Raw genomic sequence first — 16,195 nt, 5'->3', positions numbered from 1 at the left:
CTTTTCTCTCTCTTCATTTCATTGTTTTTCTGGGTTCTTCCATTGAAGAACGACTAATTTCTTCCTTCTCTCTCTTCAAATTGGGCAATTTAGGGTCAAAATTCGCCGGAAAAATTGTGGATCGGTGTTGTACGTGTTCAAACGAATCAAAGCCCTCAACTAATTTTGTGAATCCGCCCTTTTTAAAGGGGATAGGTATCGATTTTTTTTTTCGATTTCCTGTATATTTATTTTTTGAAATTTTGTTTCATAAATAATTTGATTATATGGGGTATTTGTTAAATCTTTATGATGTTTTCAATTTTTTTTAAAATAATTTTATTATACAAAATAATTTTGATTTACTTTACTTCTTTGCCATGGATCTTGATTTTGTTCAATACTATAGAGTATGATTTGGAATTAAAATTCTTGCCCTAAATCATGATTCGTATGTGAATATTTGTGTTTACGATTTTATAAATTTTCCCTAGACCCTGATTACGATTTCGTGAGTTTTTTTTCAATTTAATTGATGATTTTTAAGGAGTATGTGAGATTGTCGATCATGTTAGTTTGAAATGGTTAGTTGATAACAAGTATAAATCACGATTGTTATGTGGCCTTGCTAAGGATGTGTGATTCTGAATTTGAGTAAGGTTATCTGTTCACTTGAATTAGGGTTTCACTGATCACTTGATTTAGGGTTCACTGTGCATTGCCTGCAATATATGAGGGCTATCACTTATGAAACAATGTTAGAGGTTTATTGTAGTTGTTGACATTGTTATAACATGAGCCATATTGTTTGAATGCTTCATGGTTGAAACAGGAACAAAGGACCCATTGTTATAGCATCTTGATTACATGTTTGGATGTGTTGAGTGCTTGTATACTCATTTAAACTTGCTGGTTTGATGTTTGGCTGTTTTGAGTACTTGTATACTCATTTAAACTTGTTGGTTCCATGTTTGGCTATCTTGGGTGCTTGTATACTCATTTACACTTGCTGGTTTGATGTTTAGCTGTCTTGAGTGATTGTATACTCATTTACACTTGCTGGTTCAATGTTTGGCTTTCTTGAGTGCTCATATACTCATTTAAACTTGCTGGTTCCATGTTTGGCTATCTTGAGTGATTGTATACTCATTTAAACTTGTTGGTTCCATGTTTGGCTGTGTTGAGTGATTGTATACTCATTTAAACTTGTTGTTTTGATGTTTGGATGTCTTAACTGCTTGTAAACTCATTTAAACTTGATGCTTTGATGGTTGGCTGTCTTAAGTGCTTACATATTGATTAAGCCATGATTGAGTGAGTCCCCTGGTTGCTTTTGTTTTTCAGGTTGCCTGTGATAATGAGTGAGTCCCCTGGTTTAGAAGAATCACACTCTCATCACAGTCACAGCTATGAAATGTATAGAAAGCAGAAGGCAAGCAGAGAAGAGGTTGATAAACCATCTAAATCTCCGGCCAAACCACCAAAATCCCAAGCAAAACTCCCATCTACATCTCCTGTTCAAACTCCTGCCAAGTCCTGTGAAGTCTTGTGTCAGAATTCCTTTGGAACAACAAACTAGTTCACTTGTTGACAGGATATTTGCTGATTCCAGATCACACTACACATCTGAGTCCTACAAATGCACTGACCGTGACTGTGAATTAGGCAGTGGCTGTGATGGGGAGCACAGTTACAGCAATGTGACTTTAAGAATAAGATTTGGATTGTCCCTAAAGGCATGCCACCTGCAGACTCTGACTTTTGGCCTCATAATTGGTACAGAAGGCAAGCTAGGAAGAAGGGTTTGCCAAGACCCTATGACAATGTTGATTTTGATTTCTCAGACTCCAATGATGATGATGGTGGTTGCTCCCCTTCTAAGATGCATATGTCCTACAAAAAATATTTTGATAATGAATCACACAGCTAAGTTTCAAAATGCCTTGGTGTTTCTTTTTTTTTTTTGTGGTTTTTTTTGTTTTCTGAGATTTGGAAGATTTGAATGTGATGTTTGGTTGTATTTAGAACATGAGGACAGGGTTTACCTTATTGGTTTCCTATTATTTTTGTTGTTGTTGATGATGATGATCTTTGGTTGTCTTCTTGATATGCCTTGTGGGTGGGCTATTACTTTTGTTGCCTACTATCATGATTAGTTGGATATGTTGCCTATTGTTTTTGTATAACCTTGATGATGTTTGTTGCCTTGTTGATATGCCTTGTTGGTTGCCTATGCATTACCTTTGGGTGAATTGTTGTTTCTTATGCATTACCTTTGGGTGAATTGTTGTTGCCTATAATTGTACTTTGTTTTGGGTCTTTTTTATTAAGTCATGGCTGGTTGGTTTTTGTTGCATATTCTGCCTGTTGTTGTGCATGATGAGTATATGCGAGGTCTGTAATGATAGTTTTTGTGCATTGAGAAGGCATATAGGATCTTGTTCATGTCAGTTAGACCACAAGGTACCATCTTCCTTAAGGAAGCTATAATGCATGATATAAGTTTGATTTGGCTGCTCAATCTGCCTTTCGTGATAAAAAGTTAACAATCTAAGACCTCTTTAAATAACATGTCCATTAACTTACTTAGTGTCCTATAACAAATGGGATTCTTGTTTAGTTGTTCATATTATTGCACACTTTACAATTATCCCATTTGGTAATAGTACATTATGTGTAGTGATTGTAACTTGTTGAGGTCAATGATGAATGATGGGAGTATGATGTTATCAGGCTTTTTGTTTTTGCCATATAACTTGATATTGTGTTTTGCTTTCCTGTTTGGTTAGATGAGATTTCTTGTGTGTCCTTTGTGTGAGCTAGTATTCCACATTATAAGTCTTCAATCATATGCACTAAGTGGCCTGAGACCTTGTGTATGTTGTAATATAACTTATGTTGTTCAATAGAAGGGGTGTGTAAGTAGTTTAAACAATGGTGTTTACCTATTTATACACCCCGTCTGTTGAAACAACATAAGGTGTTGGTTTTATTAAATAATGATGAGTCTTTTTTATTGAGATGCCCAACTTTAAATGCCCTATCTTTCTGTTGTCCTTAGAGAATAACTCAGAGTACTCTTGAATTATTTTCTTTGCTGACTATGGATTGTTAGTGGAAGTTTGGTTGGAGTGTCAATGATGCTTGGGGACAATCTGAGTTAAACATAACATAGTGCAATGACATTTTTTAGAGCACTTTGTTTAGCAAAATAAAATGCTTGTTTCATTTCATAATAAAGAATTTGATTACATATTTATATTAACCTAATGTCATAAGCAAAACATGAGCAATAAATACATGTCAAAATATTTAACACTTGACCTCTGTTCACTAGTGTGCATTGGCATTTGAAGTAGATGCCTCATGATCAATGGCCATAACAGGCCTATATGCATCTATGTTTGGCCTTTCTTGTGTGTTGTGTTCTTCATTTGCTTGTGTGTTGTCAATGTTGACCTCTTCAGTGTCTTGCTCATCATCTGAGTCTGGCTTGTCCATGTACACTCTCTCCCATGCATCAATCACAGCCCACATAGGAGCTTATATAGGATCTTGCAGTCTTCCCTCTCTTTCCAGCTTATCTTTGTTAACATGTGGAGGTTCAAACCTGTTAGAACCTTTACTTTTCAGAATTTGATTCATTATGTGGCACAAAGTTACCCAAACCTTGAACAACCTTGTAGAAGGTAGCTCACTGAATGCATCTTCAACAGCCTTTATCAACTGGTCTGGTGTCTTAGCCATTTTCTTGTGTTGAAGTGATTGGATGCTTCTGAAAATCCCAAGTCCAGAACATTCACGTCTGGATTGTTTGGTGGCTGTTGAGTTAATATAAAAGTAAACCTTGGATGTTCACAATGTTCTTGCCAAACTGCATCATCTTGAGTAATATGAGCCTTTGCATTATCTTGCTAAATGTATATTGTGTTGTGTTGACCTATGTGAGGCCATTTTTCCATAATTGTTGGAATGACCTTTTCAATCAACATCCACCTTGATACATCCCTGTTGATTGGATCAATAACCTTTGTGACCATTTCTCCGTTTTTCTTGTATTTTGAGGACCTAAGTGCTGGCTCCTTTTTTGCAAAAGGAAAAATGCCTATTTTCCCATCAAAAATAACTTCCTTTTGTGCATTGTACCAAGGTTTTGCAACTGCTCCTTGGAACATGAATTTGGGAATAAACTTGGTTGATTGTGTTACTCTATGTAGACCTCTTTCTCCTTTTGCTAAGTATGACCTATGTGTTTTTTTACTTAGTGTAAACCACTTTTCATCAATGTGCACTGTGTTGTACATTGGCTGGTACACTCTTTTTGTGCCTGGTGAATCACCTATAATGTTGTTGAGAATGAATCTGAGCATATCTAGTCTGTTTGCTGGTGTAAGCTTTGGCTTTAATGCATTCTTGTGAGGTCTGACTTCCCCTCTCTTAATTAGTCTATGGATTGTGCTTTTACCAACATTAAGCATTGCTGCTAAGTCCCTTTGGCATGATCTGTTCCCCATTGCCACTTCCCTAATGGCATCATTTGGGATAGATATTCTCTTTCTTCCACAATTGTGGAAGCCTGTTAACATATTGTATTGTAGATGTGCTTCCCTTTGTTGCTTCCCCTTTTTCTAGATTCTGAGTACAGTTCTTGTGCACAGATTTAAATGATTAGCTTCTTGTTGAATGGATCCATATTTCAGGTTTCCATTTGTTGATCTTGTCAACAACCATATCAAAATGTCTAACTTGGCCCCAATACTGAGCCTCCTCCTTGTTGGTTAATGGCGAACTTCAGCATTTTCTGGGTTGATTGGTGCTTGCTTATTGTTGTTGTTGCTTGCTGTGTCTTGTTGATCTACTGATGCTTGTTGATTGTTGTTGTTACCTGCTGTCTCCATCTAGTTGCTGTTGTTACCAGGGGAAGGGGTTTGGTTTAAGTCCAACCCAATGTTGTCATGGGTATTTTTTGAGTCAATTTCATCATCGTAGGCAAAGTTGAGATCATACTCAAACATTTCTTGCATTTCAGCATCATTAGCAGCAGCATCTTCATCCATGTCATCATTCAAATCGAAGTTTGAAGCCATTTGGAGTTGGAGGCAATGATGTGATTTGGGCTTTTTTTTTTGTTTCAAAGATTTTTTTGATAATTATGCTTTGTAAAATTCCCTCTCAAATGATTTGAAAATTTGAGAAGGAGTGATTTTCATAAGGAATTCATTCTGAAGCTTAGTCATGAATCTATGTACTTTCATTCTATTGGATGTTGTAATTTTTCAGCTAATTTGATTGGTTTAAAATCAATCACATGGATTAGTATTGCATTGTTTTAATTTCATTGACTGTGTAATAATGACAAAAAAAACCAAGGGTTTCCTCTTTTTTATCCGCCCTTTTTAATGACAATCAGTTTCTCTCTCTCTTTTTTTGTTTTGCAAATGATTGGGTTTTAGTTCCCATGTACTTTCTTTATTTCTACTTAATTCCCGTGATTTTCACCCAAAAGTGACTATCAATCGGGGATGGAGGGAGTAGTATATATTGCTGGAAATTTGTGTAGAGAGGATTTTAATACTCTCCTATGATTTTAATTGTAGGAGACTTTGAAGTGAGTGATTTCTATTAATCATGGCGATATTAAGATCGTATTCAAGGTACGTTCGCGTACTTAGCATATTTTTGATGATGTAATAGCATGCTAGATGTGATTAATTGATTACAAGTAGTATCATGCTAGATTTGGAATGGAAATTATTATTTGGTTGTTATTGGTGATTGAATTATGAAGCATGATTTATTTGTGATGGATTAATCGTTGGAAAATAATAGTTTGGAATATTGAATATGAACCACACTTTTATTTATGGCATGATAGAAAACATGTTTAATTAAATTAAATGTTTAATTTGGTTTGGAATATTAAAAGAGAATTTTATTATGGTTCATATAATTTTTATTGATGTTTTAAGCATGAGAAAGGATCTATGTAAGTGTCTAAGTACACGAGGAATAAATTGTATGTTGGTGCCTTAGTGCACTTAAGGTGTTTTTAACACCGAGGAATAGGATTTTTGGCGTATTAAGCGTTTAAGGTGTCTTTGACACCGGAGGGAATATTTCAAGCATCCCACACTTGAGCCCCACTGTGATCATACACTTAAGCATGGTGGCGTCCAAAGGGAAGGAAGCTAGAGTAAAAGAGTTGTCAACAAGTTTTAGGAACTTGTAAACCGTTCACAGGGTGAAGGTTACACCCCTTAACGATCCAGAAGATCGTTAACTTCAATAGGTTTGGAATTATGACTGGAAGTTCGGGGATGAAGGTACGAATCCAACCTAAAAGAAATTTATTCTGCCCTAAAAATAGGTCTCTACTTTATTCTTCTCGTATTCATGTGCGCTTTTTGACTAACATACAATCAATATATTAACCCTAAACCTGTTTATCTATGTTGGTTGAATATTAATGGACAAACAAATATATTATTGGCGATCACTTGAATTATAATCATATTAACCTAAACAAGATTATTAATTATCTTATTAAGCGTGATTACAAGTACAAATTCCATTTAAACATTCATAAAAGGCGTGATCATCAAGCAACATAACAATAATCTTTATAATAATAAAGCATAATATTAATAGCAAGATCCTAGGCATGATACTAACAAGATTAATAACAAACCCTAGCATGTCACTAAACATTAAGATTAAATCTTTAGCCCTAACATGATATTAAAAAGAATAGGAAGCATCATATAAACATGCATGATATTAGAAATTTTAGTTTACCCTAAACATGATACTAGGAAACAATAAAACATCCTAACATGATACTAGGAATCAGCAAAATAATCTAAACAGGATTCTATATTAAAATAATAACAATTAAATTACTTACTTGGATGCTTCGTATCTCTTTCTAATAAAAAAAAATACACACGTTAGTAACTTCAAGGAAAATAATAAATCAAACAATTAAATTAAATAATTGAAATAGAGATTTGGGACCAAACCCTCAGAAATATTAAACCTTTCATGTAATACCCCGTATTTTTATAAGTATTTTATTTAAAGTATGTATTTTATAAAGTATTTAAATAGTTGTAATTATTTTAATTAAAGTATTTTAATTAATATTATTATTAAAGGAAAGTTTATTTAATTACTTTATTTAAAAGTTGGGGTTTTATTTTAGGAAAGTTTAATTTTTTCAACAAGTTTATTAGGGAAGGAATTAGGAAAACCTGGAAGAGGGTTAGTAGAGAAGGGGTATAAATATCCCACTTATGAGGCAAATCAAACTTTGCCCAGAGTGGAGAAAACCCAACGTAAACTTCTCTCTCTCTCCTCCTTATTTTTTCTTTCTTTTTCTTTTTCCCCTTCCCCTTATTTTTTCGGCTGCCCTCCTCCCTCACCACCGCTGCCAGCCACAGGCAGCTAGTGGCCACCGCCGGCAGCCGGCAGCCGGTGGTGGCTGCCGTTCTTCCTCCCCTTTTTCCCCCTTTTTCGAACTACATATATAAAAAAAAAAAAAAAAAAAAAAAAAAAAAAAAAAAAAAACCTAAGCTTTCTTGTTTTAATTTAATCTATTCTTGGATCTAAAAATAAATTATGAGTTTGGGGGTTTAATTTTGATGTTTGATAATTGTAATTGTATGAATTAATTTTCAGATTTGGTTTTTAATTAAAAAGCCCCAATTTTTGGAACCTTAGGTCCTTGATTTATGAAAATTATGAAAGTATATGAGGTATTAATGTTTAGATCTTCAATTTAAGTGTTTTAAGACTAAATTACAGCAAGTTTTAATTAGAAATAAAGTGCTGGAATTTTATGTAGAGCACTTAATATTATGTTTTTGAAGGAAATTTAAATTACCCATTAAGTGGGACTTAATTAGGGTGTTTTAAATATAATTTCAGCTTATTCTAATTATTTTAAGAGGGGTTTTAGAATAGTATATATTGCTGGAAATTTGTTTAGAGTGGGTTTTAATGCTCTATTATAATTTTAATGTGTAGGAGACTTCGAAGTGAGCAATTTTTACTAGTCGTGACGATTTTAAGATCGTATTCAAGGTACGTTCGCGTACTTAGCATATTTTGATGATGTAGAATCATGCTAGGTTTAATTTCAATCAATTACAAGTAGTATCATGCTAAGGTTTATGTATTGAATTGTGAATTATTGGTGTTGGTGATTGAATTGTGAAGCATGAATTATTTGTGATGGTTTATGGATTGGAAAATTATATTTTTGGCATGATTATATGGACTACATATTTATTTATGGCATGATAGAGAGCATGTTTAATTAAAATAATTGTTTAATTATGTTTGGAATATTGAAAAAAAAATTTATTATGGTTCATATAATTTTTATTGATACTTTAAGCATGAGAAAGGAGCTATATAAGTGTCTATGTACACAAGGAATAAATTGTATGTTGGTGCCTTTGTGCACTTAAGGTGTTTTTAACACCGAGGGATAGGATTTTTGGCGATTTATGCGTTTAAGGTGTCTTTGACACTGAGGTAGAATTAAAAAGGGTTCAACATTAAATATTATGTGGTCACTAAATATTCAAGAATTAAATTGGTATGTTTGAGTGATTGAGTTATTATTGATGATTGAATTGTTATGCTTTGAGGGTCATCACCAGGTCTAATAATATGTAAATAACGTAAAGTGAAAGAGATTACGCACCAAAACTCTTGGAACGTATATACCTTGAGTATGAACATATGGGGGGAGTTATGTGACTTTACATTTGATCATAACTTCTAACGGAGTACAGGACGCTGTATATTCCGATTTTATTTTATTTTAATTTATTTATTAAGAGGGCCGAAATTTTTTTTTTTCATTTTTTTTTTATTTTGGTCCGAAATTTTTTTTTAGGGACACTCGAAATTTTTTTTTAGTGTCCGAAATTTATTTATTTTTTTATTTTTTTTGTGAAGGCCGAAAATTTGGCCCCTTCCCTATAATTTCGAAAAAAAAAATTTAGCAGGGTAAAATATTTTTTAGTTTGTTAATTTTGCAGGGAGCAAGGATTGAGGTAAGAATTATGTGTTAAAAGCTTTTATTAATATGTTGGTGAGCTTGGGTAGGAAAGAAAAGGGCATATAGGCTAGAATTTAATTTCTTCCCTGTGTGCATGAATTTTATTTTAGGGTGTTCAAGCATGTTGTATGACTAAATGTTTGTGATGAAAGCATGCAATATATGTATTATTTTATGTGATTCTTCAGATTGTATGATTGAACACTGAACTTTGTATTATTTATTTAATTTTATTTTATTTCTTTAGGGAAGGGAAATATTTTCTAAAGCTTTTCTCTACAGGATGCCAATTTTTCCTAGCAAGTTTACCCAAATGGGATCTCTCGTAAAGAAAAATAATGAACACCCCTATGACTTTGTAGAAAAGATCAGATACTTTTGTTCCTACATGAGCAATGTCCTACGGGAGAAAGTTTATGACACCCCTGATCGTATTTCGGCAATGATTGTCCATTGTCTTCCAGAGGAGCCCCCTTACTTTGCTGTCAAACAAAGATTTTCTAATTTTTATCTTCCAGGAGACATCCCAAATTACCATAAATACAGAGACTATTATGGCCAGTGGTATCCAGACTATATTTTCTTAACCAAATATCTCGTAAGGGTGGAGAAAGTTTGTTGTCAGCGCTTAAACCTTCCCTACCCTGACTACTACTTTGATAACCCAGCAAAGAACAATCCTCCTCCAAATCAACAACCAGAAAATTCCGCTTCTTCTTCTTCTTCGTCGGGGGGTAATCCAGCAGAGAATGGAGAACAACAAGAGGGTAATAGTTCACTTATGGACATTTCTGATCCAAACCCACCTCCAACTCCAATAATTATAGATATTTCATCGGATGAGGAAGAAGAAGGGGAGTTTGTTCCAGTAGAACCTGAACCTGAATCACCTGAACCAATGGAGGAGTCAAATGATTCTAACTTTGATCCTTCAAGCTACAAGCAATCCACCGACAAAAAGGACAACGTTCGAAAGGATTAAATCTTATGACTTTCCTCGCAACGAGTTCATATTCTTTATTTTAAAAACTTATTTGTTATTTCAGTTTTAGCAAATAAGTGGCATGACCACATCAGTTTTTGGATCACACTTTTTATTTTAATATCTTCAGTCTATTTTAATTAATAAACCTTATTTATTTCTTTGATAGATTTTTATTTATAAATTCTTTTGTTTTACAAATATTCCATTTCCCACCATTATTCTAGTAATCACCATTCCAAGCAACTTATCTCCAACAAACATTTATAAACCACAAACGTCCATGGGAATTATTTTTATATTTATTGTGATGCTTTATTAAATGCATGGTTGGTTAGCAATCAATATTAATTGATAAAGCTACATTAAGGGAATTTTTAGCAATTGCTATCCCAAATTGTTAGCTTCAAATTTTACTGTAAGTGTTTAAAAGTCGTTAAATATATACGGGTGTTCGTCTTGAGAGCTAAACCTAGCCATTTCTAATAGTTATCCTTGTCCTATATTCAGGAGAAACTAAATGGCAGGGGGACGAAGCTCAAGTAGTGGTGGAAATGATTTGAATGATGTAGTGAGGCAATTGACAGCGGTTGCCCAACAATTGGCAAGGAACTCAACTGGTAACGGGGATGCTCAAGGGGAGCTCTTTAAAAAGGTGGCGCAAAGCAAGCCACCAACCTATCAGGGCGAGCCTGATCCTGTGGTGTTGGAAAATTGGTTAAGGGAATTTGAGAAACTGTTTGGAGCTGTGGGATGCCCTGAAAACTCCAAAGTAGGTTGTGCTACCTACTATCTGAGGGGTGAAGCTGACCTTTGGTGGCAACAAAACGAGGCTACCATTAGAGCATTACCTGGGTTCAACTGGACCAAATTCCAAGAAAAAGTGAGAGACAAGTTTTATCCTAGCTTTTTGCAGAAGCAGAAGGCTGAGGAATTTTCAAACCTTAGGATGGATAAGATGACAGTTACGGAATATTACACCAAGTTTATTGAGTTGTCCCGTTTTGCTGAAGGATCCGTCTCTACGGAGAAAGCAAAAGCTAGGAAGTTTGAGAGTGGGTTAACTACTGATCTGCAGTTGAAGCTGTGCGGGCAGGTATTTGAGACCCTGGATGAAGTATATGGAAGGGCCGCACACCTTTATGCTCTGGAGGAAAAGAAGAAGAAAGAGTTAGCTGAAATAGAAGAAAGAGAGAAGAGGAAGGAAGTGGGACAAGTTTCTGGAAACCAACAGGGAAACCAGAATGGTTTTAAGAAGCAGAAGTACCACCATAACAATAATTTCCCCAATAATAATAATTTCCAAAATAATAACCGCCAAGGGGGACGTAGCAACAATGGAGGGGCTAGAACCAATAACCAAGGGAATAATAAGAATGGAAGGACTTACTTCTGCAAGAGGTGTAGGAACAATCACCCTAGGAGGGATTGTGAAGGCAATTTGGTTGCTTGTCGCGCTTGCAACAAACTGGGGCATAGGGAGTACGAGTGTTACTCTAAGAATGCTAATGGGAATAAACAGAACAACTATAACTCAGGAGGAAACCAGAAGAATTTCCAAGGGAACAACAACAATTTTTCTGGGAATAAGGGAGTGCAGCAGAATGGGGTGAGAAACAGTAACACCAACAATAGTAACAGCCAACAAAAGGGAGGAACTGCAGGGAAACTGAATGTTTTGAGTAGGCACGAGGCAAAGGCCACGAAAGATGTTATCACTGGTACTTTTTCTATTAACTCTATTCCTGTTAAAGTATTGTTTGATTTTGGTGCAACTTTTTCTTTTGTTTCTAAGGGTATTGTTTCAAAACTTAAGGACTACTTAAAAACAGTAGAGGCAGTAGATTTACCTATAACCATCCCGACAGGTGGGGTAGTGAATTGTACCAAAACTTATAGAAACGTGCCTTTAGAAATAGAGGGAAAGATATTTCCGTCTGATCTTATTGAGTTTGGGCTGAGCGACTTTGACCTTATCTTAGGGATGGACTGGCTGAGTAAGTATAATGCTGAGATTAGTTGTAGATCACATAAAGTGAAGATGGTCACAAGTGGAAATGAATCAGTGACTTACTGGATGAATGGTAAAACAAAGTGCCCAAGGGTAATATCAGTGTTAAAATTAGCAAAGTACATGAAGAAGGGACATCCAGTATATTTCTGCAGCGTTAGGGATATGAACCATGAACAAGTGGCAAATCCAGAAAATATAGAAGTGGTCAACGAATTTCTGGATTTGTTTCCGGAAGAGATCCCTGGGATGCCACCAAAAAGGGCAATCGACTTTACCATAGATTTAGTTCCCGGAACAGCCCCAATATCCAAGGCACCATATAGAATGGCACCTGCAGAAATGAGTGAATTAAAGGATCAGTTACAAGATTTGTTGGACAAAGGGTACATTAGACCAAGTGCTTCTCCTTGGGGAGCACCAGTTCTATTTGTGAAGAAAAAGGATGGAAGCATAAGACTGTGCATTGATTACAGGGAATTAAATAAGGTGACCATAAAGAATAAGTATCCCTTACCAAGAATAGATGATCTGTTTGACCAACTAAAGGGTGCCACAGTGTTTTCGAAAATTGACTTGAGGTCTGGATATCACCAATTGAGAATTGGCGATGAGGACATCCCTAAAACGACATTTAGGACAAGATATGGACACTACGAATTTACAGTTATGCCTTTTGGATTGACGAATGCTCCGGCAATCTTTATGGATTTGATGAATAGGGTGTTTCATCAATTTATGGATAAGTTTGTAGTGGTGTTCATAGATGACATTTTGGTATACTCAAAGAACAAAGAAGAGCATGCAGAACACCTAAGGACAATTCTGCAAACATTGAGAGAAAACCATCTTTATGCAAAGTTCTCTAAGTGTGAGTTTTGGTTGGAAAAGGTAGCCTTCTTAGGACACTTTGTGTCCAAGGACGGGGTAGAGGTAGACCCAGCCAAAATAGAAGCTGTTAAGAGTTGGCCGACACCCAAAACAGTATCTGATGTGAGAAGTTTCTTAGGTTTAGCAGGGTATTATAGGCGTTTTGTTAAGGATTTTTCCAAGATTGCTAAACCTATGACTACTCTAATGAAGAAGGACAAGAAGTTTGAATGGGATGAGAAGTGTGAAGAGGTGTTCCAACTCTTAAAACACAAATTAGTTACAGCACCAGTGCTTACACTTCCAGATGATAGTGGACTGTATGATGTATATAGTGATGCATCAAAGAATGGTTTGGGGTGTGTGCTTATGCAAAATGGAAAGGTGATTGCATACGCATCAAGGCAGCTAAAAACACACGAGGTAAACTATCCAACCCATGATTTGGAATTAGCCGCCATCATTTTTGCACTGAAAATTTGGCGCCATTATCTGTATGGAGTGAAATGTAGAATTTACACAGACCACAAGAGCTTAAAGTACATTTTCACCCAAAAGGATTTGAACTCTCATCAAAGGAGATGGCTAGAGTATACGACGGATTACGATCTAGACATACAATACCACGAAGGGAAGGCAAATGTGGTTGCGGATGCTCTAAGTCGTAAAACTAGTCATGGATTAAACTCGTTAGTAGTAGCTAATGAGTTATGTAGAGAAATGGCGAAATTGAATTTAGAAGTCGTGGAATGGGGAGTACCAGCAGGTATTTTTGCGAATCTGAGTATCCAACCAACAATATTCGACGAGATTCGAGAGAACCAAGAGGGAGATGTAAAGTTGGATAGGATTCATGAGAAAATTAAGCAAGGAAAAGCTATAGACTTCAAAATTCACGAAGATGGGAGCTTGAGGTATAAAGGTCGATGGTGTGTACCACAGAAATGTGAGGAAGTGAAGAAAAAGTTGATGGAAGAAGGCCACAACATACCTTACTCAGTACACCTGGGAGGAGACAAGTTATATAAGGATTTGAAGAAGATGTTTTGGTGGCCTAGAATGAAAAAGGAGGTTGCTGAATTTGTGGCAAAGTGTTTAACATGTCAAAAGGTGAAAATAGAGCACAAGAGGCCTCAAGGGACTGTACAGTCATTAGAAATCCCAGGATGGAAGTAAGATTGCATTTCAATGGATTTCGTGACTGGCTTACCTAAGTCAAGGAGTGGAAATGATACCATTTGGGTAGTGGTGGACAGACTTACGAAATCATCAGTGTTTATAGCAATGAAAGAAAATTGGAAGATGGAGCAACTTGCGAAGGCTTACATCAAGCATGTAGTAAGGTTACATGGAGTTCCAAAAGATATTGTTTCTGACAGGGATTCCAGATTTCTCTCAAAATTCTGGAAAAGTGTTCAAGGAAATTTTGGTACCATACTTAAGATGAGTACAGCATTTCACCCTGCCACAGATGGGCAAACTAAAAGAACTATTCAAACCTTGGAGGACATGTTGAGAGCTTGTGTAATAGACTTCCAGGGAGGTTGGGAAGACAGTTTGGATTTAATTGAATTTTCCTATAATAATAGTTACCACGCAAGCATAGGAATGGCACCATTCGAGGCTTTATATGGGAGAAAATGTAGAAGTCCAATTTGTTGGAACGACATTAGTGAAACTATGATTCTTGGGCCTCAAATGATTGAAGACACAGTCAAGCAAGTAAGGGAAATTCAATCTAAAATCCAAGCAGCTCAAGATCGCCAAAAGAGTTATGCAGACTTAAAGCGAAGAGAAGAAGAATTTGAAATTGGCGATAAGGTGTTACTAAAAGTGTCACCAATGAAAGGAGTGATGAGATTTGGGAAGAAAGGAAAGCTCAGTCCAAAATACATCGGTCCATATGAAATACTACAAAGAATAGGCAAAGTAGCTTATAAGTTAGCCTTACCTATGGAGCTTAGTAAAGTACATGACGTATTTCATGTGTCCTAATTGAGAAGGTACATCCCCGATAATTCCCATGTGCTACAACCCGAAACCATCGAGTTAGATCAAAGTTTAACCTATGAAGAGAGACCTGTCAAGATTCTTGACAGTAAAATGTGTAGTACACGCAACAAGAACGTTAAGATTGTAAAAGTACTTTGGTCTAACCAAGAATATGAGGAAGCCACTTGGGAAGCAGAGGATGAAATGAAAAAGAAATACCCAGAGTTGTTTCAGGTATGTAGAGTTACGGGGGCGTAACTCGTTTTCTTTAAGGGGGGTAGAATGCGGTAGAATTTCGCGCTTTTTCCCTATATTTCAGTTATTTTTGCGCGCTTTTTCCCTATATTTCAGTTATTTTTGTGCTCTTTGCACGAATTTAAACAAGTATTTCGAGTATTTATGCTCTCAAAGAGACATAAAACAGTAAAGGAGTGACAAAAAGTACAACAATACTATACATATTAAGGAAAAAGGTTTGAATTTCGTTCCCCAAGTTTCGGGACGAAACTTTTTTTAAGGGGGGTAGAATGTAATACCCCGTATTTTTATACGTATTTTATTTAAAGTATGTATTTTATAAAGTATTTAAATAGTTATAATTATTTTAATTAAAGTATTTTAATTAATATTATTATTAAAGGAAAGTTTATTTAATTACTTTATTTAAAAGTTGGGGTTTTATTTTAGGAAAGTTTAATTTTTTCAACAAGTTTATTAGGGAAAGAATTAGGAAAACCTGGAAGAGGGTTAGTAGAGAAGGGGTATAAATATCCCACTTATGAGGCAAATCAAACTTTGCCCAGAGTGGAGAAAACCCAAGGTAAACTTATCTCTCTCTCCTCCTTATTTTTTCTTTCTTTTTCTTTTTCCCCTTCCCCTTATTTTTTCGGCTGCCCTCCTCCCTCACCACCGCTGCCAGCCACCGGCAGCTGGTGGCCGCCGCCGCCAGCAGCCGGCAGCCGGTGGTGGCTGCCGTTCTTCCTCCCCTTTTCCCCCTTTTTCGAACTACATATATATATATAAAAAAAAAAAAAAAAAAAAAAAAAAAAAAAAAAAACCTAAGCTTTCTTGTTTTAATTTAATCTATTCTTGGATCTAAAAATAAATTATGAGTTTGGGGGTTTAATTTTGATGTTTGATAATTGTAATTGTATGAATTAAATTTCAGATTTGGTTTTTAATTAAAAAGCCCCAATTTTTGAAACCTTAGGTCCTTGATTTATGAAAATTATGAAAGTATATGAGGTATTAATGTTTAGATCTTCAATTTAAGTGTTTTAAGACTAAATTA

General features: G+C 35.5%; 1 protein-coding gene across 1 annotated transcript; it reads right to left on the bottom strand.

Moving 5' to 3' along the window:
• Window positions 1-3,522: 3,522 nt before the first annotated feature.
• LOC145635628 (uncharacterized) lies at window positions 3,523-5,066 on the bottom strand. The gene is made up of 3 exons (XM_081686949.1): window positions 4,895-5,066; window positions 3,920-4,555; window positions 3,523-3,800 (listed from the first exon to the last, which is right to left on the bottom strand). Exons 1-3 carry the CDS (start codon window positions 5,064-5,066, stop codon window positions 3,523-3,525), a joined length of 1,086 nt encoding a protein of 361 aa, XP_081543075.1.
• Between the last annotated feature and the right edge of the window lie 11,129 nt (window positions 5,067-16,195).

The sequence above is a fragment of the Chenopodium album genome, chromosome 1 (genome assembly GCF_948465745.1).
Source record: "Chenopodium album chromosome 1, dcCheAlbu1.1, whole genome shotgun sequence".
Lineage (NCBI taxonomy): Eukaryota > Viridiplantae > Streptophyta > Magnoliopsida > Caryophyllales > Amaranthaceae > Chenopodium > Chenopodium album.
Note: the sequence above shows the minus strand (reverse complement) of the source record. Positions and strands in the feature narration are given on the sequence as shown.